General features: G+C 28.8%; 2 protein-coding genes across 11 annotated transcripts in view; one reads left to right on the forward strand and one right to left on the reverse strand.

The window, feature by feature from the left end:
* The window catches only part of LOC106689011 (uncharacterized), a 107,664-nt gene extending 103,834 nt beyond the window's left edge, over nucleotides 1-3,830 (forward strand). For both annotated transcript variants that reach the window (XM_014433751.3, XM_014433757.3), the window contains 4 exons: nucleotides 104-349; nucleotides 862-1,334; nucleotides 1,429-1,662; nucleotides 3,302-3,830. In XM_014433751.3, coding sequence (XP_014289237.1) covers nucleotides 104-349; nucleotides 862-1,334; nucleotides 1,429-1,662; nucleotides 3,302-3,442 — 1,094 coding nt within the window. In that variant the 3' untranslated portion in view covers nucleotides 3,443-3,830. The remainder of the gene's footprint in view (nucleotides 1-103; nucleotides 350-861; nucleotides 1,335-1,428; nucleotides 1,663-3,301) is intronic.
* Nucleotides 3,831-5,911: 2,081 nt separating this feature from the next.
* The window catches only part of LOC106688848 (uncharacterized protein DDB_G0283697), a 40,220-nt gene continuing 24,166 nt past the window's right edge, over nucleotides 5,912-21,965 (reverse strand). For 8 of the 9 annotated variants that reach the window (XM_067051247.1, XM_067051245.1, XM_067051242.1 and 5 more), the window contains 14 exons: nucleotides 21,598-21,778; nucleotides 18,677-18,719; nucleotides 18,398-18,470; nucleotides 17,121-17,337; nucleotides 16,976-17,018; nucleotides 14,647-14,722; nucleotides 13,020-13,113; nucleotides 12,790-12,829; nucleotides 12,171-12,216; nucleotides 10,480-10,668; nucleotides 10,268-10,400; nucleotides 10,144-10,186; nucleotides 8,189-8,267; nucleotides 5,912-6,279 (listed from right to left, as the gene is read on the reverse strand). In XM_067051247.1, coding sequence (XP_066907348.1) covers nucleotides 5,969-6,279; nucleotides 8,189-8,267; nucleotides 10,144-10,186; nucleotides 10,268-10,400; nucleotides 10,480-10,668; nucleotides 12,171-12,216; nucleotides 12,790-12,829; nucleotides 13,020-13,113; nucleotides 14,647-14,722; nucleotides 16,976-17,018; nucleotides 17,121-17,337; nucleotides 18,398-18,470; nucleotides 18,677-18,719; nucleotides 21,598-21,778 — 1,568 coding nt within the window. In that variant the 3' untranslated portion in view covers nucleotides 5,912-5,968. The remainder of the gene's footprint in view (nucleotides 6,280-8,188; nucleotides 8,268-10,143; nucleotides 10,187-10,267; nucleotides 10,401-10,479; nucleotides 10,669-12,170; nucleotides 12,217-12,789; nucleotides 12,830-13,019; nucleotides 13,114-14,646; nucleotides 14,723-16,975; nucleotides 17,019-17,120; nucleotides 17,338-18,397; nucleotides 18,471-18,676; nucleotides 18,720-21,597; nucleotides 21,779-21,965) is intronic. The other variant, XM_067051244.1, reaches the window with a different exon arrangement.

Here is a 21,965-nt window from a genome sequence, read left to right on the forward strand (position 1 = left end):
TTGATATTTGCAATATATTTACTTAATAAATATTATTAATATATTTCAAATACTTATGGCGTCAATTTTATTTTCCTAAATAATATAAATGCTGTATTTATAGGACCTAATTATGTCCAAGAAATGAATACTTCTTTCGAACCAAACCAAACATTGAGAAGCAACTTGGCTATTGAGGACAGCTCTTTGAGAGGGAGATCTCCGTCACCCGGCGGAAACAGGATAGAGTACCACTACTCCAACAATATGACCAACATTAGAGACAACACACCACTTTACTCAAACGAGAAAGTTACCACCTACAGGGACAATAGGGACCAAGAAACAACTCGAGAGTATTCACCCCAAAGTAAGTAAGCTTCATTCGATTGTATAAAAATGTAAGTACCAAAAGGCACTTCTCTAACACTAAATCAACTCAGATATAAATTTTTGAATCTCTAATTCAATTGAGAAGGGTTATTTGTAGAGGTGTTCAAATCTTCAACCTTAAAATATCCATATCTTTTTTACTTACCTTATCAATTAATAGTAATACTATATTTTCACTATCATACTTAAAATTGATGTATCCAAATTTCAAATGTTTTCTTATCACAGACTATTATGCCCTAGTCGATCCATTTTGGAAAGCGATTATATCAATCAATCAATACCACATTTTATTTTCATGTATTTCTTAAAAAATGGTATCTATTTACAAACATTTATACTCTTATTTCAATCACTTTAAATAATTTTTCAGTAATTAATAAATCTATATTTAAAATTGTTTAGTTATAACCAAGAAGAACCAATATTTAGCTTATTTAAAGTTGTAATATTCTCATATATAATACATTAACGAGAATGTTTTTGCAGGATATACTACAGGCAAGACAACTAACAGCTACTCCTACAGCAGTACTAGCAAAGACGTAAGGAGTAGCGAAGTCCCTAGGTCACCACCACCCCCTCATCGCTCACCATCGCCAGTAACCTTCCAGCAACCACCTTTGCCTGCAGCCCCCAAGAGAGGAGTACCCTACAGTTATGAAAATCAACCTCCACAATCACCACAACCCCCTCAAAAGTTTTCTCCCTCTGATCCTAGTAACAGACTTACTTACACTGTCTCTCAGCAACCACAGACAACAGTTTCAACTTACAAATACAGCAGTACCACAACCAACAATTACACAGCTGGATCACAAGGTGGTTATCCAGGTGAAGAAGCTCCACTTCTTCCTAGGCCTTTTCCAACTCCTTCGCCAACGCCTGAACAACAGCAACCACCCAAGAAACTTGATGACTTAATGGCCACATTTTCAGATGGTCAGCGGGCAGAACTCAGGGTAAAGCAACTTTATTAAAATATTGATGTCATCTTACCTCATTCCACAGTTTAAATTTATGAAATTAAATAATAAAAATTTTTTATTGTTACAGAATAGACATAACACTACAACTACAACCTTGCACAGGTATGATTCAGACAGATCTAACCAGGCTCTAATTCCCAATGGTGGATATGAGAGGGAGAGAGAAAAAGAAAAGATCATCGAGAAAGACAAGACAGTCATAAAGAAGGAAGAAAGCAAGAATGTAGAGGGTCCTCCTGTCTACTATCCACCAGGTGTTGAGCTATTCAGTAAAAAGGAAGAAGCTATGTCGCAGCAACAGGTAATTAAAAGCAGATTGGTTAATGAAAATCAATATTGATTATGGGTAGTAATGGCTATACTTTTTATTTTATTTTTCTATTTATCCAGCACGGGAGTGCAACCAAGCCTAAAGAGACCTATTTTCAGCCATCTGAAAATCGTTTTGCACTCTAGAGACCAAAAAAACTGGCCTTTCTGACATAAAGCCAGATGCCACAAGTTCCAGCTTCTTTTGCCAAACAAATCTAATTTTACAAACTTTTAAATTACCTTAAAAAAAGTAACCCAGAGCTGTGAAAAAGTGCTGATCAAACTCTCTTTCAAGTATATAGTTAAGTACAAAATAGTCCTTCTTGAAGACTTGAACATTTTTTTGTTAATCAGTGAATATTATTGAGAAATGAGTGATTCCTCAAATCCACAATTTTACCCTGTGTCACTGGAATAAGTTAACTTTATTCCAGAAATGACTCCTTCAAAGATCCTCATACTTTGTTACTACAGAGGCAACCTAATTAGAGAAAATGAGAAACAAAAATTATAAAACTTATGCAGTAGGTTCTAGAATCACATTGTCTGCTGATAGAAACCAGTATATTGTTAGCAAGAAGAGACCATGGTTGCGAACATTGTAAAGGCGTCAACTTCAAGTTAGAATCAGGGCTGGTTAGAATCTGGACCAGCTGAGTATATTTTGTGGTAGTCCCACAGAATAAACCTCGACCTTCCCAATCTGGTTATAATGGGTTGATAACTTGTAGGAATGGCCAGGTAGGAAGTAAACAAAAACAAAAAAAAGTCTCTAGCATATGGGAAATATGATGGGTAAGTCAACCTTATATGGTATGGTATTATATTTGACCATGGAATAAATCTAAAAACAGCAACCTCTCACAAGCTATGGTTTCAACAGTACTGTCCAACTAACCACAAAATAACAATAGGTCAACAAAACCTACTGTCACAAAGAAGTTATAAGTTCCTCCCACATCTAGCAATTTTAAATTATGAAATGTTATTATAATAGAGATCATTTATAAGTGTTTGTTATTTCAGAAATTATTCCACTAAAATCCTCCATATACATATATTATTATGGTTTTTATTTCTTTTATTTGTTTTTTATTTTTATTTGTGGTTATAAAAGTAACATTATATTCATAGGTTACTATGGAAACATTTACATAATAAACGTATTTGACTACAAGTTTTTATTACTTCTATATTAATTTATTAAATGATAAAATAAAATTGCCATTAATGATATAAAGTATTATTATGTTATTCCAGATATATTTGAACATAACAGAAAAACAACTTAAAATTTAATAAATAAAATATAAATATTAATTTAAACACCGAATTACATTAAACAGAATTTTATATTCATTTTAAAATACTTAGTGATTGGATCTTGGTTGAAGTTCACTGATGGATGAGATGACCACTTTATAATAATTCCTCATAATTATTTCTGCTTTAGAACTTATATTTTTTGTTTGAACATTATCATAGTTACTTTGATCATGATCAAATTTAATGTAGTTTATTGTTTATATATCATAATTAACATTTAATGAACTGAAATTGCAACATTTACTGTAAATTATTTATAAATTGAACAATTTATATTTTATATTTTTTATTAATCTTTACAGAGTGGTGGAGGAATGTACAAAGCTAAAGCCAAGTATGAATATGAAGCAATGAGCAAAAGCAAACATAAGGAAAGCAGCGGTAAAGCAGTTGTACCAGTTTGTCTCCCAGTGTGTTGTGCCATGCCATGTACCATTATGTAAAAGCTTATTAAAATTTACTTACATAACAGCATGATGACAATCAGTTGATGTATACATGACACTATAATATATTATTTTGATAATAATTAACATGTTAATTTTATACTATGCTAAAAATAACGTGGTATCGATGTGATAACATGGAGTGTTAAAATGGCTGCCCACATTGCCAATTGTACAGAAGCCTTACTAATAATTTTCTGATGAATGTTAAAAGCATAATCAACAACTTAAGTAATCTCTTAGTAAAATATATATCTGTACTTCTAATTGAAATGTTCACTTTACTGAAATTGTGAATTGTATTATTGTAAAAAAAAAATTAACTAATTATTTAATTATTAGGAACTTTACACATTTACCATTATAAATAAATTATTTAATTCCATCATTTTGTTCCTGTATTCAATTCACCAAAAACCTAAAATTATCATTGAAATTAAAAAAAAAAATGTAAATAATTAGAAGAAGTGAAGATGAAGACTGTTGTACAATCCATTTTCAAAACAGAAAATTTTGAGAAAAATAATAGTTAATAATTAAGACCGAATTAAAAAATTTAAGCAGTTAAAAAATTTGAGCATCCAATACAGTACAAAAAGGATTTTATCAGTATACATTTCAGGTCAAACGATCAGGCTTGTCACAAACCCTGAGCTAAGACAGAGTCTAGAAATTTTTTTTTTTTCTAATCCCTCTAATACAGAAAATAGACATGAATTAGTAAATCCATTATGTGAAGGAGAAACATAATTCTAAATTAGTACTACCTCTTTCCACCGTGGACATTTGAATGTCTTAGTGATACATTTACCAAAGTATTGAGATGCTCGTTCTGTGAAACTCTTACTATAATATCAGGTGAAGGGCCTAAACGAAATCACTAGATGTGAACAGGTAAATAATCAAATTAAATAAAAGTAAAAATAACAATAATAAAAACAATAATCAGAAGAAAAGAAGAGGGTGAGGGAGAGAGAAGAAGAGTCGAGTAAGTATTTAAAGAATTAAGAAGAAATTAGCTAAGAATGATATAATAAAATGTTCACAAATGTTAACAGAAAATTCTGAAATTTTATTTATGGCATTTGATGACCACTTTAAAATGTATATTTATAGTAATATTGACTATACTTTAAATAAAAATTTAAAAAAAAAGAATAAACATTTTCAAATACTGAGATAATGTAAACTGTGAACATTGAATAACGTCAAGCGGCCAGGATGAGCCTCTACTGGCAGACTCTAGTTGTTTAAAAATACAACAGATAAAAAAATTCTTTTCATTTCAAAATGAGAAAATCACAAAAAAAAAAAACTACTTCCACGAAAAATGGTAAGATTATTTAGTAAAAATAAAACAATATTAAACAGTTTATATATATTTTTTTTAAAAATACTTTTTTTTTTTTTAATTTGGCCAATAATAGTGATAAAAGAAAAAAAAATATCACAAGGGAAATGAAGTTTTATACAATATTATCAGAAAATATATAGTGGTTACCAGGTAATTCCAATTAACCAATAAAGAGGTATTCAAAAATATGGTTACAATTATTGGTTAGATTACTTATTACCTTGTTTTTTAAATGTTTCAGTGTCCAAACAAAAGCCTTAAATCAATTTTCAATGTAAATAGTCTTTCCTGGCGATAACTGATACCCTGATTTTTCCTTTCCATATTATTCAAGATTACTATTACAATTACATTCAATATTACAATTTATTTCCTTCATATATTTATGATGTGATTTTGAAGTATCAAAATAAAAAACCTTTTATCTCGAGAGGTGTCAACCGAAGGCGACAAAAACGGAACATACCATATTCCTTTTGACGAAATAGGTAAGTTAGTAGCTGGTAAACATCCATATCAGAATCTTGATAGCCAAATTAACAAATAATGCCTTAAAATGAACACTTCTCTATTCAGCATAAGATATCAGAATTAATGCATAACAACACTAATATGACAAATGTGTATTCGACAGAGTATGTTTCCATAGTTACATCAACAAAAAAATGTTTTCTTACATTAAAAAAAAGAAATAATAAAATAAAATAAGATTGTCAACATTTAAAAAATAGATAAAAATTATTTCTAATCATCAATTACAAAAAGTTCAAAAAAATATGAAAAAGAAATTGCTCAAAAGGTAAAGGCGACTTCTTCTTTCACAATATCCATTAGTGTCCTTCAGTGTGCCTTTATAAATTAATTATCTCTGTTATCAAAGTAAAGTAATGAAAATATGATGTGAAATATTAGCTTTAGTATCACTACATAATTTTATGGGAATAATTTAACGAAGATTAATTATTATGAAATAAGTGATATAAAAAAAGAACTAAACAGATGTTATGTAGACTTAGTGCAATGCAGTTTTATCATTACTAGTCAGCTTCTTAAATAAAAATTGTTCTATTATTTTCTTGACCCTAGTATTACTCTACAATATCATATAGTCATTTCATTGAAATTAATACTTTATTGTGCTGATATGAAATGTTGTTGATAGATAGGTTTTATGATGAATATCCTTCTTCATTACAGACTTTATGACAAAAGTAATCTTCATCACCTGAATAATGAGCATTGTCATAGCTATAACTTTTTGGCTTATGAGCAGTTACTTCCTTCATTGAAAAGTTGGGTTTTCTTTTCGAAATGTTTAATGTGACATCACCATTGATATTGTAATTTTTTAAGGGCACATTCATGTGTAAAATTTTATCGTCAACAGTAACGACAAATTCTTCACAATTCAATTTTGTTAAGGACCATACTTTACTTATGGGATCATCAGGATATAAGTAAGCAGAATAAATTTCTTTCCCTGAAATTATATGTTTATTAATGAATATTTATCAAAGACAAAAGCCCATGCTGGTTTGACTCCACAATAACTATGTAATCTATTGTTACATTCATCAATGCATAGTTTAAATGAATAAAGACTCAAATTAAGTTTTCTTTTCCACTTAAAATGAGGTTTCCTTTCCATTAGTACTGTCTTACATGCAGTGATTCTTGATGGCCTTTTCACACTCCAGATATCAATAGCCGAAACTTGACAGCTAGTTGAAAATTTTGACGAGGCAAAACAAGAATTTTGTATTTATTAGTATATATATTAGATTTAGGATTTAGGTTTTAGTCTTTTGTATATACTGTAATAGTCTGTAAATGAAAATTATTTAAAAGTTTAGAAAAAAAAATGGTGGAAAATTCAATCCAAAGTGGGTTATTCCAAATGCTTAGAGGACAGTGAGAAAAAAAAACATGCTAGTGGTTCATATTATCAAACCAGTATTTTGGAAATTTGTATTGAGTTGTTATTTTACTGTTTCTCATATGGGTTTCTTACCACAAAAGAGCAAATATCCCTCAACAATCACTGTTCTTTGACCTTCATTATTGCTGTCCTTTGAGGTTCATCATTGCTGCTGCGATTTATAGCGAATGCTACAGAACTTTACTACCCACTTGATTGTTAGTGAATTAATTACAGTCTTTAATCGTTTAAACAGCACTTTTATGAATATCACAACATGGTGCATTATCAAATTTATAGTAATTACTAGAAATTAACATAAGACGATTGTCTTACACTTTTTGACCTTTATATCTGTCAGGTTGGACTTTAATGGTTATTATGGCATCTCCTAGAAGTTGTACTCGAAAGTAATTAAAGTAATAATAATTGTTAAATAATAAAGTGGCTGCTATAAGACTAGGAAATTTTCAACCTTACGATTATAATGCCTATAAAACAAGACAACTGTTGTGAAACACTTAACAGTTACCTCCCTTAAACATATTATACTGATCAAAGCAAATAAATATAAATAAAATAAAAAAAAAATGTACTGGATATTAAACCAGAGCCAAGTACTAACCATACTATCCTCCAAAAATACCATAAGGTAAAGAATCAGACAACTCAATCAATACCTTTATGATAAATGAGCACTATTTGATTCCTTATATCCATTATTTTACCCAATTTTTCTGACCAGGGTTTAATATCTATTTAATTACAAGACATGAATGGACATTAATCATCTGTAATAAGCAAAAATTCTTGAACATATAACAGTACAGGTGAAGATATCAAAGATGCTATGGAAGCTGAGTAAGTTGAGGCATCACCTTAGCAACTTCATGTCTGCAGTGAGGCCTGTTCGATTCTTGCCTGAATAGGTTGACTTTTATTTCATGGTCGTCCCGTGGAATAAAAACTCAACCTACTTGCTCTGGTTAAAACAGGTTGGTTACCTATATATAACCCCCCCTCCCCATAAATGTCAGAAATGACCAAGTAGAGGGTTATATAAAAAAGTAAATAAAATCGTAAGGATATTTGTTTTTTAACCCATAAGAACTCCTATTGGGACAAAATTGTTTAACCTGAGGTAGGTATCCCAATTAAATGGAGTCGACTGTTTATTTCTTAGAAATCAAAAACTGTTGCTGATTTCTATCCACAGACTTCTAAAAATAAAAAAATAAGCTATTTGTGTAAAAAGTGGTACACACATAACTTCACATCACATTTATATATCATCATTGCAATTATTATACTTCTTCAACTGTTTTGGAATGAAATAAAGCATATTAAACTTCTACAAGATGTTAGAATTTATATAATATAAAAAAATTGTTAATAATGGTGGAAATAATCATTCTAATAAAATATTTAAATAGAATCCAAAGAGATGTAATATTGGAAAAGAATTACTTACCATTATAAGATTTCATATTTAATTCTATTTGACCATCTGAAGTTTTGTTGTTTAAATGTATTTTTTTTGGTTCATGTACCTAAAAATAACCACACAAATGAACAGTATATTCTTAATTACATAAATAAATGTTTTAAATCATTATAATAATAAATGTCTAATACCTCTCCCTATCTTTAAGAAAAACATTTTTGTAAGTAAAAAACATTCATTCAATCACACTTATTGCCTCCTACTTGTTTCACTTTACATAAAAAAACCAATCACAGGTGATACTAATGTTTTTTCAGGACAATAATTTAGAAATTGGGGTCATCGCAAAACAGTCACTAAACAGTAAAATGTACAACCTTCTTAAACTTGAATCTGCCAGAACATAGAGCATATTATACATAGAACATAGACCAGCTACAACACATATAAGCTTCTCAACTTGTATCTATTAGTTTTCGAACACTTAGAGTTGAGTAATTTTACTCTATCTTCACATCTCATGGAGAACTTATTGGTACAGGATGCTTCTGTTATATGCATCCTGCATTAAAAGATCCAAAAGTTCATTTCTCAATGCCCCCATATATTATATTACTTTTCAAAAGGCTGTCCACTAAAACTACTTAAAAATATTTTGCTTATGCCTTTTTAAATAATTACTTAGTGGTTGCCTTGACCTATTTTTTGTGACATATTTTGATCTTAATATATTGCAGGGGAATAAGTGAAAGATATGCCCTGTGATTATAGGTAATCTTAGTTCATTATATTCTCACTAATCCCTTGTCAACTAAACATCATTGTTTATTGGTATTCACCCGTTGAAAACAGATGCATTAATTTTCTACAAAGAGAAAAAGCACTCACCCAATCTGAGAATTGTATCGATACCTGCAAAGTGTTTGGATAAAAAAGAAAAATCATAACATTAGATATTAAACAAAAAGACTAAATAAAACCTTATGAACCAAATTAATCTCCCAATTTTCTAAGTATGAAATTATATAATAATAATAATAAAAACTCATCACAGCTTTATTTTTTATGTAATGTATATTTCACATTTTTACAACTTTCCAGCCCATTCCATTTGCTATTTTAAAACATTTTCATCTTCACATAGTGTTTTTTATGGAGCCTAATAATAAAGTAACGTAAAATTTTATTTTAATTAGTTAAAGAAATCATAAAATTTGCCCCTATAGCAATAAAATACTTCTTAATTTATATAATTTTAACCATAATATAAGTTTAAAAAAAAAAATAAATCTTTTTGAAATTATTAATTTATAAAATGCATTTATAAAGTCTGTAAGAAAAATGACCTCAATAAATAAAAAAAATAGGAATAAATAGAATTTTAGACAAATTATCATAAATATTCCTAGGAATTGTAAGTTTAAAATGGATTTTAATATTGTGACTGGGGTGAAAATAGCCAATAGAACGGGCCAAAATGTAACAAAATTTTGAAATATAAAGAATAAAACTAATAAGTTTTTATTGTAATTATATAATTTTCTACAACAAAAATTGTAGGATTAAGGTGGTTCATGGTTTCTTAAGCCTTTTTGATCAATATTTAGTGACAACAAAATGAATCCCACTAAAAAGACAATCGCAACAAATTAATTCCCTGAGAAAAAAAAAGAAATTTCGTGAACAGGTGCAATATATCTGGGAGATCACCAAATGAAAACAATGTGTCCTGTCTTGTATGGTAAATAAGAATTATAAAATAGTGAGAGTAATTTAATCAATTTAGCTCTTAATATAGTCAAGTGAGTGACAGATGTTATTTTTTGTGGAGCTAAATATATCTAATTATTTTTCCACAATTGTGAATCACTTCTCAAAGACTAGGAGGCAATATCTTTTAATTAAAAATTTGATATTTAGAACAATGCGACAGTAAAAATTCATAACTAAGGAAATAAGTTTTATCACTGGAAAGAACTTACTTTTTTTTTGGAAGACGGTTTTACAAAATTGGACTTGTTACTCCTGAAAATTTTCATTTTTATTTTAAATTCAGACTGCATGTTTATACTCAACTAATGTAGGTGATGAAAAAGGTTTTACTACCGATAATTAGTGTGAAGCGAATCCTGTCCAGGAGCAGTAGAAGTGCATTGATGAATGGCATACTCAACTTTACCACCATAAGCCTCACGATACTCTGTTGTCAAAGGAGATGTACTTTTTTCATTTCCCAATACTGTAAATTAGTAACTTAATTAAAAGGATTGAGCTTAGCTTTAGCTTTAAATTTCTTGTTTTCTTTTAGTCATCCATACCAAAATCTTCAGATTCTTTATTAGAATTAATTATATGAATTTGGCCTTCTCCAATAGGTTTAGTTTTATCCTTATTCCTATGCCTACTTCTATCTCCCATTAAATTATTTTCTTCAATTTCAGAACCATAAGCATCACCATACTCTGTGGTCATTAGAGAATCAGTATCGCTGTCCTCATCTTCAGTTCCTAAAAAATAACCCATTCTTTCATTAAGTAAATAATTTTCATTTTATCTCATTCTTTGCAATATTATCTAAATACTTTAAAAAAATGTATACATCTAATCTTAAAGATAATGATGTGAAAGAAACAAAAATGTTATTGATAAGAATAAAGATAATTGCATAAAGATTATCGCATGGTATCTACCAAGAATTATCGGGAAATAAAGTAAGACTTGTAAAGGAGAAGATATAACAATAATTAGAGACCTATTTGTAAAATGTTAATTCTTTATGGTGAGAATATATTCATTCTTAAAATAGCTAATATTTAAGTATACTATCTAACAGATAATTACTATGCTACATTTAATGTAACCCGTTACAGACTGAAGAGAAGAAATAAAATTTTAATATATTAGTATAAAAATTAAAATATTAGTCAAAAGTTAGAAAAAAAACAAATCAACACAATAAAATATACTGAGGAATATCATAAATTATCTGAGAGAGGAGTTGAAAGATAATGATGAAAAGATTTTATTGGGAATGGTCCTGAAGATCCTCACAGTGACCAGTTTATATCCAGTATTTGACAGAGCTAGCAATCCGGATCTACCAATGGACCTGCTGAGAGTAAGGGGTTGTGTTGAGGATAGAGTAAAGCAGTATATCATGATGTTACAATTTGACAGACATTCAGTAAAACATGTTTCAGTAACTGGAGAAGTATGATATTGTCATCCAATAGCAGAGCTGGATCCAAATGAGATAATACACCAGCCTAGTGCTGACATGGTGTGGGAGAAAGAAGATAAAGAGGGCCACTACCAAGACCTAAGTCATCTGTCTTAAGGGCAAGACTGATAGTGCACAACTTTTGAATAAGAATGAATCTAAAAATAAGGATGATCAAATGAGAAGGTCAGGTGAGAAGGTGATCTACTACCAAGGCATTAGGTTAGTTATAGGCCTCAATGTGACATTCTATTAGGAATAAATAAAGTGGTCCAAGCAATGAATGGTCTAAGTCTTGTAGAGGGGAGGCACATTTTAGGACCTTAGGTATACTACACAATCAATATTTATGAACTCCTTTCTGGCTCCAGAAACTCACACAGAGATAGAGACATAGGCTGACATTGATCCAGATAACCCAGATTTCCATCACCATGGTATATATTTAAATTTTGAATAAAGCAGAGCAGGCCTTAACAGGGGTAGTAGCTCAAGGCCTCCCTATGCAAGAACTCACCAATCATTTTTGCAAGATGGAAAATCAATAGGATATTTGGGAAATCTACAGGTGAAAACTCCAACTAGTAGATGAAGATATGTAACATAATACATTTGAAGAATGGAACTGATGTTGGGTAACCACCCAAAAAGGGAGTACTTTAAGAAAATGTTTTCCACAACAGAACCTTGGCTAAATGTGAAATGAGCCCTTAATTAGCTAGCAGGAAATAATTACTTGAATATATAAAGTAAAAAATAAAAAAAATAATTGAACAAAAAAATACTTACCACCTGCTGAACTTCTTTTATTGGATGGTATTTTTTTTTTGGGACCCTACACAGTAAAAAGAGTTCTCTTGGTTATATATATCATTTAAAGAGTAATTATTATTATTAATTACATTTTATTACCTAATTATAATTTTAATAAATAATTCATTTTATTTGTTGATTTTTATGATTACAATTATAACATTATTTTTCTGTTTGCCCTATGAGAGTGTTAAAACATTTTTTAACAAAATTTTACTGTAGTTCTTCAAAAAGCATGTTGACCAAGGGGAGATATGATGTTTTAGCTTTAAAATAATGTATCTGGCTCAGAAAATAAACTTTTCTGTCTATATTAAAGAAATAAGGTATTCTATTCTAAGATCACCCTTCAGATTGTTATATTACACGAGTAGTAGCATTAACATCGTATAATTCTCATTGAAAATCAATCTACATTTTGCTTATTTAATGTTACTTTCTATTGCCATAACTATATCAGAGTAGGTATACCCCGGGAGATTATTCTGGTTCAAGTTTATGAAACAGAAAATAAATATTCTACTACAGTTGAAGTCAAACCTGTACCCTTTATTTAAGCAATGGTTAGGGCTCAACATTAACAAAAAAATCTTACTGTTTTCTCGGAGAATTTATAATCACTAGCATCACTGTTCCTGAAATAAAAGAGAGAAAAAAATCATCTTAAACAAAATAAATATTTAATTTATTATTCTTATATGGTATACCCATCATGTCATTATATGTGTTTTACTTTGTATCTTAAATTTTTGAATGTGCTTTAAAAATTAAAATTATTATAGAAATAGTTCTACTTCAAAAATGAATGTAAAAAGTTCAGTTCACCTTCGAAATTCGGCTGCCGTATCTCCAATATTATAAGCTTTATCATACTCTGTCGTCATAGACATAGTATCTTCACTATCCTGTCTTTCAATTTCTGTAACATAATTCTCTGTTAAACTCCTTTATTTTATTAATTTCATTTTAAAGAATAAAAAAGAGACTTTTTTTGCTTAATAAAAAGAAATTACAAACATTAAGCCAAAGAAGCAACAGTGACAAAAAAGTGAAGGTCAGTCAGAACACTCACTATTTATTATTAACACAAACTCTGATATTACTGCCATAAAATATAAAAATAGTAAAAAATTTATTGTCTTCCATATTGTTTATTATTATCAATAATGCACTTTAGTCTTATAAATAAAATAATACTGCTAAATTTCTCTATCTAACCAATACACTTTTTCAACCTCTTTTCGCAAGAAAACAACAGAAGTTCAACAAAACTTTCTATTTTGTTACATAAAGTTTTAAGCATTATTAACCTGCAGACTGCCCTCTTAAAAGAAAATGGTGAAGGATCAAAATCCTACAGTTTGCATTGAAAACGGTTAAACCAATTTAAACTATACCTCTCATTCTAATAATTCAGAATCATAAAAAGTTTTTAGTCATTTTTTTTTTAATAAGTCAAAAAGCAGTTTTCAAACAAGATGGATTTGTTTTGATCTTATTAATATGATTTTATTTATCAAAATATCAGATCTGTAAGCTCACAACTAATTTAAGATTTATCATTGAAAAGTTACAATCTTCTTAAACCCACAAAAATTAGTCATCAGGAGAGTAGGAAGAGGAGCCATGTCTACATAAAAAAGAAATTGAAGAATGGATGTTTTCCAAGGGTGTTATTTAGTTGGTACTAAGAACCAATCATTAGTTTTCATTCCCACACCAAAGAAGTTCTGTATAGCCACAATACTCTGGGAACTCTGTTTTCATTGTTAATGCTTGTATTAAACTTTTTTAAAAATGATTGCTTCATAATTCAGCAGTTTAAAAAAGAAAAAAATTCAAATTCAATAACTGTATTTTGGACTATCTTTCCATTTTACACTATTTAAAATTCTTCTATGATATTTTCCTCATACAAAATTAAAATCATTTTTAGTATAGAAGAACATGTTTGTACTTCTAGAATGTTTTTACCACCAGAATCATTTTTGTCAGAACATTCTTCAGATTTGTCATCTCTGTTATATCAAAATCAAATTTTTATTCACAAAAAATCTCCAAAACATTTTGCTATATAATTGAAAAACATATATATATAGTATATCTGAGAGATCATATTAGACAAAATATATAATAAAAAGAAAGTGTATCAAGTTGAAAATGAAAGAGAAATAATGTTCCCAAATTTCTTGTTCTGAAAAATTACGAAGAGTTAAATCAAGGAGCCTTTTAGCCAGAAAACTAATTTATGACTTCACAGAATACAGATAGTTTGAAGCTGGATCTCTCAGATCAGTTGTCTATGTTGGAAGGATACGGTAATATAAAATTTAGTTTATATTTATTTTTAATTCTCTATAACAGGATTACAACCGAATAGACAACAATTAATTAGTATCATAAAAGTGAAAATAAAATTTATAATTTAGTTGTTAGAAAAGAGAACACTCACCATCATCAGTCGCATTCGATTTTCCTTCTTTTTCTGGAGTGTTATTATTTGAGGAGATAATATTTTGCTTGAATATCTAAACAATTGTTCCACTAATAACTCTCACATAATTTCCATTCTATTTGTTTAATAATTAAATTATCAGATTAAAAACCTCAATATTTTCTTTTCTTGGTACAATAAAAATATGACCCACTATATTTATCTTTAGAACAGTCAATTAAACTATTTTTGTAATGATTTGTAAGGGGGGGGGGTGTAGAACTCCAAATACATTTTGTGTGTAATGATTTTTTGACATTGTTTAAATAATATTATGTAGTAAATTTTAAATTATATTTATATATGACATTTCAAAAAGAAATAGATGTAATTGACAAAATGAGGTAAACCCGAAACGTGGTACAAGAAATATATAATAATGATAATATTCTAAATGGAAGTTTTTTTCAAAATATTAAAAAATAAAAACAAACAACTTCCTAGGAAAGAAAATCCAGATTTTTTTTTTGCTCAAGGAACATCATTGTCTTTATAATTTCAAAGTCATTGATGATATTAAGGGCACTTCATAGCCAAGTGGGCCAACTTTGACTGGCTTGTGACTGCAATGGTTCAAATCAAGCCTGGGGAGTCAACTTTTATTTCTGAGGTGGTCCCACAAAAAAATACATGACTCCCACCATAGTTAGAATAGGGTGATAACCTGTAGATACCCCCCTTATGTCGGGAATGACCAAGAAGGGGGTCATCAAAAAAATATAATGATAGAGCTAACCTGCTTTATTCTATAAAACACAGTTAATATTGAAATGAAAGAATGTTTTCATTAAAGTGTTTCATCATCTTATTATCTTTTCATCATCATTGGAAGAGGAAAAAATAATTCTATTACTGCTGGATCAGTTGAAGATTATCACGTCATTTTCTGTTTTTTCTTTCAGAACTACAAAATATAGCCTTTTTATTTCATACTCTTATTTTATTAAATTTGCATTAACAAAATAGTCTTTTTAACTGAATTTATCGAATTAATGAAATAAAAATTGTGAAATGGTGAAATGGAAGGGACAAGAAAGGTAAAGAAAAAAGGAATAAATTGAAATATTTGTATTTAGAGTGTAGACTGAAATTGATTGTAAAAGGAAACTGTGAGGGGAAAAAACAAAACTGTTTTCTTTCTTTTTTATGATATCATGTAAAAATATATAAATTACATATTTTTATGTACATATATAAATCACATATGTCCGATCATAGATTGATTAGTATGCTGTGTAATGTAGCAACCCAATGTATTTGGGTAGTATGGATGAATAAAGCATTTCTCTCTCCTCTTGGACAAACCGCCCATCCAGGCTCCAATTCTTCTCCACTTCTTATTTTTTCCTACATCATTTTTCCGTAATTTGTAATACAAATTTTGTAATTTTTTAATAACACTTTTAACACTGAACATTGTTTTTTACTTAATTATTCATTGATTCCTGAGTAACTAATAAACAATAAAATAAAAAACAATGCATAGTGTTAAAAGTGTTTATAAAGAAATAAAAAACAATATAAAGTATTAAAAGTGTTTCTAAAAAATAAAAAAATTTCTACTAGAAATTGCACAAAAATGACTGTTGAAAAGACTATCTTATTAATGAAAAAGAATTTTAAGTAAGAAGGCTGTACTTAACTGCTCAGAAATAAAAGGCAGAAAATTACATTAAATGCTTTTGAATAACAAACTTCTTAATAGATTATTGAAAAATTTCAAATAGCAAAATTAAAAATTAAAAAATTAGAATCACATAATCTACATGAATACTTAGTGAATGTAACTGAAGCAGCTGAAATACAAACCTTCCCTACCTTTAATGAGAAAGCAAAGTATAAATTTATAAAAAATATTAAGATTAAATAAAAAAAATAAAATTTTATGATATTAACTTTTATTTCTTAAAAAAAAATAATCAAAAGTTAATAAAAATGCAAAATTAATATAATTAGGCTTTTTAGAAAATAAATAAAACTAATTAAAATTCTTTTCAAAGTTTTATTTCCATTAGTGACTCCAACTATTCTCATAATTTCTCATTTGGTAGGATCTAATCTGACAAAGTAACGTTGACAAAAGTTATCTCTTGAGATTTACAAAAAAATATCACTTCACTTATTTTATTTCTTTAGAAATTTGAATATAGTTCAATTTGATCCTAGGAGCTCCTATTATAAATGTTCATTTTAACCTGTTCTTTTTCTTTTAAATTAAATAAATGCATAATCTTAGTAAGAATTGATAACTTATAAGTGACATATTGATTATAGCAAAATAACTTACTTTTACTTCTAAAAGCTGTTTATCAGCATTAGAATCACTTCTCCTAAAGCAAAAGAAATTTGTGAATTGAAGAAATTAATTTCATAACTATTTATAAGACAAGATAAACATTTATTGCAGTAAATAATATAGATAAATTTATTACGTTTTTAACTGTTTCTCTATCTCTTCTCCTTTTTCTTGAAACTTATTGGAAAATTTCTTAACATCGTCATCGGAATCCGTAACACCAGGTTTTAAATCATATGGTTCATCAGAAGTAGCTGAAATACTTTTACTGTGAGCATCATGTTCCCTAACAGGTTTTGTAAAATTTGTTCCTCCACTTTCCTGATCTTCATTGTCTGCAGAATAATACATGACTGTTTGGAATAACGGTTATAGTTGTAATAAAATGTAAAATGAAAATATAATCCATGATAATAAAAAGAATGAAAAAGATATTTTAATGTATAACGGAAAATTCTAGTAAACATGTTTGAACATGAAGAAGTCCTTCAAATCTTAATGTTTTATTGACAATGGAAAATTTTACTTATCATCAAGATCAGAGAAAAAACAAATACTAACTCAGTTATTATTTTATTTATGAGATGAAAAATAGGATATATATGACATACACAATACATTGAAATTTCACGTAGACATTTATTTATTACATGATTACATAATAAACTTGCATAGGTTTGATCACACCTGTGTCAAAAGTATTCATGCCATCATTGATACTCTCGAACACTCTAGACATTTTGCCATCCTGGCATTCCATCTATCTTTCATGGGTAGCATTAGTTTCCTCTAGAGCTGCTCTTTCAAACCATATATAGTTTCTGATTGGAGAAGATGGTCGGGGGGTTCGGTCAACAAAGACCCCACCCCCTGACCATCTTTTCCAAACAGTAATCTATGGTCAACTATCTACACCTCATACATAGTTTTTGTATTTCAACTTGGATTTTGACTAATATCAACTAAATTTGTGTTCATTTGTAATCATTTTTAACTTGAACTCAATTCAAATTTATGGTAACCCCATTTAACTAGTGGTTTTTAGTGTATTTGGAGTGGTTTTATGTCCCACTCCTCCATAATTTATGCATCAACACTTACTATAACAAATTTTTTGACTGTCAAGTGTTAAGTAATTGAATTTTAGATGTTGATAATACATTTGGACTACTATGGCTAAACTTTATATTTATTTATGTTTTTGCTTTTTAACCAATTCACTTACTATGAAGTTTTTGGATTATATATACCTACAGTAGCATATTCATAGACTTGTATGAAGAAAAAGGATAAATAAATCTGAACTGTAAGACAGTGCTTAGCAACCAAATAAATGTTATTGACATTTTAAACAAATTAAAAAAAAATATTAATAATATTTTACCTTTGCATTATTATACATGCAAAACTCACCACTGTTCGATTCCACATATGGTTTAGATTTATCTGGAGTCATGTTACGTACACCTTTATTTTTTGTGGTTACCTAAATAATCAAAAGTAATAATTATTAAGAGTTTTATAAATATATAGCGTCTAAAACTAAACTTAATAATGTATACACAGTAAATACAATAAATGTAAATAGGTTTTACATTTTTCTAATATACAAGTCTTTGAAATCAATATAAATTGTAAATTTAATTTCGTAAAAACTTAAAGATAAACTTTAATAGCAAATAGATTGCTTACTTTTCCTTCTGGAGGTTGTTTTGCCACATTAGGAGTATTATTCCTAAAATAAAAGAAACTGGTAACAAAAATAAATCAAGCTTCCTAACAATAAGTTAAGTTTGTAATTGATTATGAGTAAAAATAAACTTCTATATTATAAATCAGCAATCTACAAAAAATAAACATATATAATATAGTTTAAAAAAAGTTAAATAAATCATTGAAAAAGGAATGGGTTGTAGTTAATAATATCAGAACCTGATCCACAACCCATGGAATGTTTAAATAATTATTATAGCTTTACACCTCCACCAATCAAAAGAGCTCTGAGGAAGATCTCCAGTGTGGGTCAAAATGTTGGCCATTAATGAATAGTTGCCCCTAATTCCTAATTGTTTTTCTTGACGGCAACTCTGACCATCTTCTAATTCACAATCTTTAATATATATATATATATTATGTAATACAACTATTATTGATGTTTGATAAATTAAAGTTTGTTAGTAAAGAAAAAAGTGGATAGCAAGTAAATACTTTTTGATAACCCTAGATCTGCTATTGGGATCATACTAGACCTTGTTCATTATTCATTTCTCCATTATTATGGGAATAATATATTCTCAACCTGAATCCATCATTCCATGTTTTATCCTCACTATATTCTATATACTCTATTTCTCATACCCTCTTTTTCTACTGTTGACTTTGAGAGGCCAGTAGAATCAATGTAAAAAAGCCTTCTCATTTCATAATCCTATAAAGAAGTACTTTTGATTTACAACAAAATTGGTCGCAAAAACACAGAATCACAAAGAAAAATCTAGAACAAAGATGAACCAAAGTCTCAGAAACTGGAACATTAAAATGCTAATGGGAAAATAGATCCAGCTTGTAAAAGAAGTAAGAAGCACAAAAAAAGACATTCTGGACATTAGTAAAGTGTATAAGTACAACAGGGAACGTGGGAAAGGACCGAGAAAATGCATAATTAAATTTTTTTTTTAATTTTAATTTAATTACAATTTTAACAACTTATTAATGAGAAAAGATTATTGAATATATACCATGAACTAGGTAAAAACATTTTAATTCAAAAATTTTTAGTCATTATTCATCTATCATTCAAGCAATCCATCAGGACAGGACGCCTCTACACAACAATGACTATTAGTATAATTGGCAAGAGACCACCCATATGGGAGGCCAAAAATCAGATGGATTGAAAGAATTGGCAAAGATCCAAAGGAGCTGCATGCAGCAAAATGGAAAGCAGTAGCCCAAGATAGACAGGCATGGAGAAGGCTGGTTCGGGCGGCCTGTTGTAGAAAATTGGTATTATTGTTTAATTTGTAAATAAACAGTAGATGGCGACACTGCTTCTCTGGTATGTATAACAATTCTTTGTTTGCCTCAGTCAGGCATGGTGTCTATTCATGAAACACAACTCTTTGTCTTTGTTTATAAAACCCTCCCTAAATTCCTCAACACGGCCAACGATCTACAATATCTAAGAATGAAAATTATGCATAGACATAAAATGGCCAATAATTGTGAAATGACCCACCAATTTTATGATTTGAAAAAAAAATAAACAAATTGTAAGATAGCCATATATTATTTAATTTCTAATTATTAGTTCAAACAATAATTATTTGTCCTAGTATAAGTAAAGAACAAATCTACCATAAATAGGCAATTTGTATATACATATATTTAGTCAGGAAAGTGTAAAACCATGGTGCTCTTAAATTCTAGGAAAGACAGAAGAACCTATAATAAATTAAATTTTCACCATACTGAGAATTTTTTTTAAGTAGCATGAACTAGCTAGTGATATATTGATAAATAGAAAAATTAAGAAGTGATTGTTTTCCATGGAATTTATGCAAAAATAAAATAATAATTTTTTTTTAATAATTTATTTATTGTTATTTACAAATGTATACACATATATACAACAAGTAAATTTGCTGTAGGTGACATAGTGACATGATACAAACATGTGGAGAATCTACCCACTGATAGAACTCCAATAACATTTCTAGAGGAGAAGATCTCGAGAACATTTCTAAAGGAGAAGATCTTGAGACCATCTTCTTTTCAGAAGCCTAGGAGGATTATCAGGTAATGAAGGAGAAGCCAGGTTAGAAACAAGTGGATTTGGGTGGTTGAGAAGTTTATCATGGAAGAAATGGTATCTGGTTCTGGCCAAATCGGCAACATATGGAACATTGAGGTCCTGATGGATGACTTGATTTGTGACAAAGTAAGGAGCATTAAGGATTTTATTAAGGATTTTGAACTGTAAGGATTGGATTCGAGAGGAATTTGATGGTTTAGTGGAGCCCCAAAGTTCAACTCCGCATGTTCAGATAGGCCTTATAATAGTCATGTAGATCAGTCTTTTGTAATGGATTGGCAATTTAGACCGTTTGTCTAGTAAATGTTGTAATAGTCAGAATCAACGAGCAGTTTCTTGTCTTTTTAGTCTTGTATGATGATTCTATGTCAGTCGTTTGTCCAAATGTAGTAAAATAATAATTAATTTTCGAACTATACATTTTATTTTAATTAATTGTGTGAGTGGTTAATTTTAATAATAACACAACTTCAATTGAACCCTTTATAATGGTATAAGGGATAAACTTATAAATGAATAAACTTCGTTGACAGTAAAGGGATCAATTAAAGTAGTGTTCTGAAGAAAATAATAGAATAATTTTTAATTTAACCATCCTGTACTTAACACAGTTCCACATTTCCAATGATATGTCAGATATAAATTATTACAGAACAAGAAAAATAAGTTATTATTTAATTATATTAAAAATTGTTTTATATTTTATACAATTTATATTATCTAACATTAAAAAAATTATTATCATTAATATATATTTCTAAATAGCAATAAAAAATCCAGATCATTTTAAATAAATCACCCTTTAAATTTTTTTGGCGCCATTTTAGCTTTATCATCATGCAGATTTTGTGAAGTTTGTGACATGTGGGAATGACGGTTTTCAAATGATAACGCAATATCATCAATATTGTGAGAATACCTCCTTTCATACTCTGTATCCATTGATGAAGGGTCCTCTCCTATTTCATCTTCTTGAGATGCTGTAAAATAATTTTATAGCTGAAGCCCCTAAAAAAGTTATTGGGCCTTTTTGAATTAGGTTTCAGAAAAGAATTATGGTTCAGATATTAATTTTAGAATAACTTAAATATGGAAAATAATAACTAAGGAACAAAATAAATAAATAAGGAAAATTCAGTTAACCTGGACAATATAACAATATATAAA

This window comes from Halyomorpha halys, unplaced genomic scaffold, assembly GCF_000696795.3.
Source record: "Halyomorpha halys isolate HHAL.00 unplaced genomic scaffold, Hhal_1.1 Scaffold45.1, whole genome shotgun sequence".
NCBI lineage: Eukaryota > Metazoa > Arthropoda > Insecta > Hemiptera > Pentatomidae > Halyomorpha > Halyomorpha halys.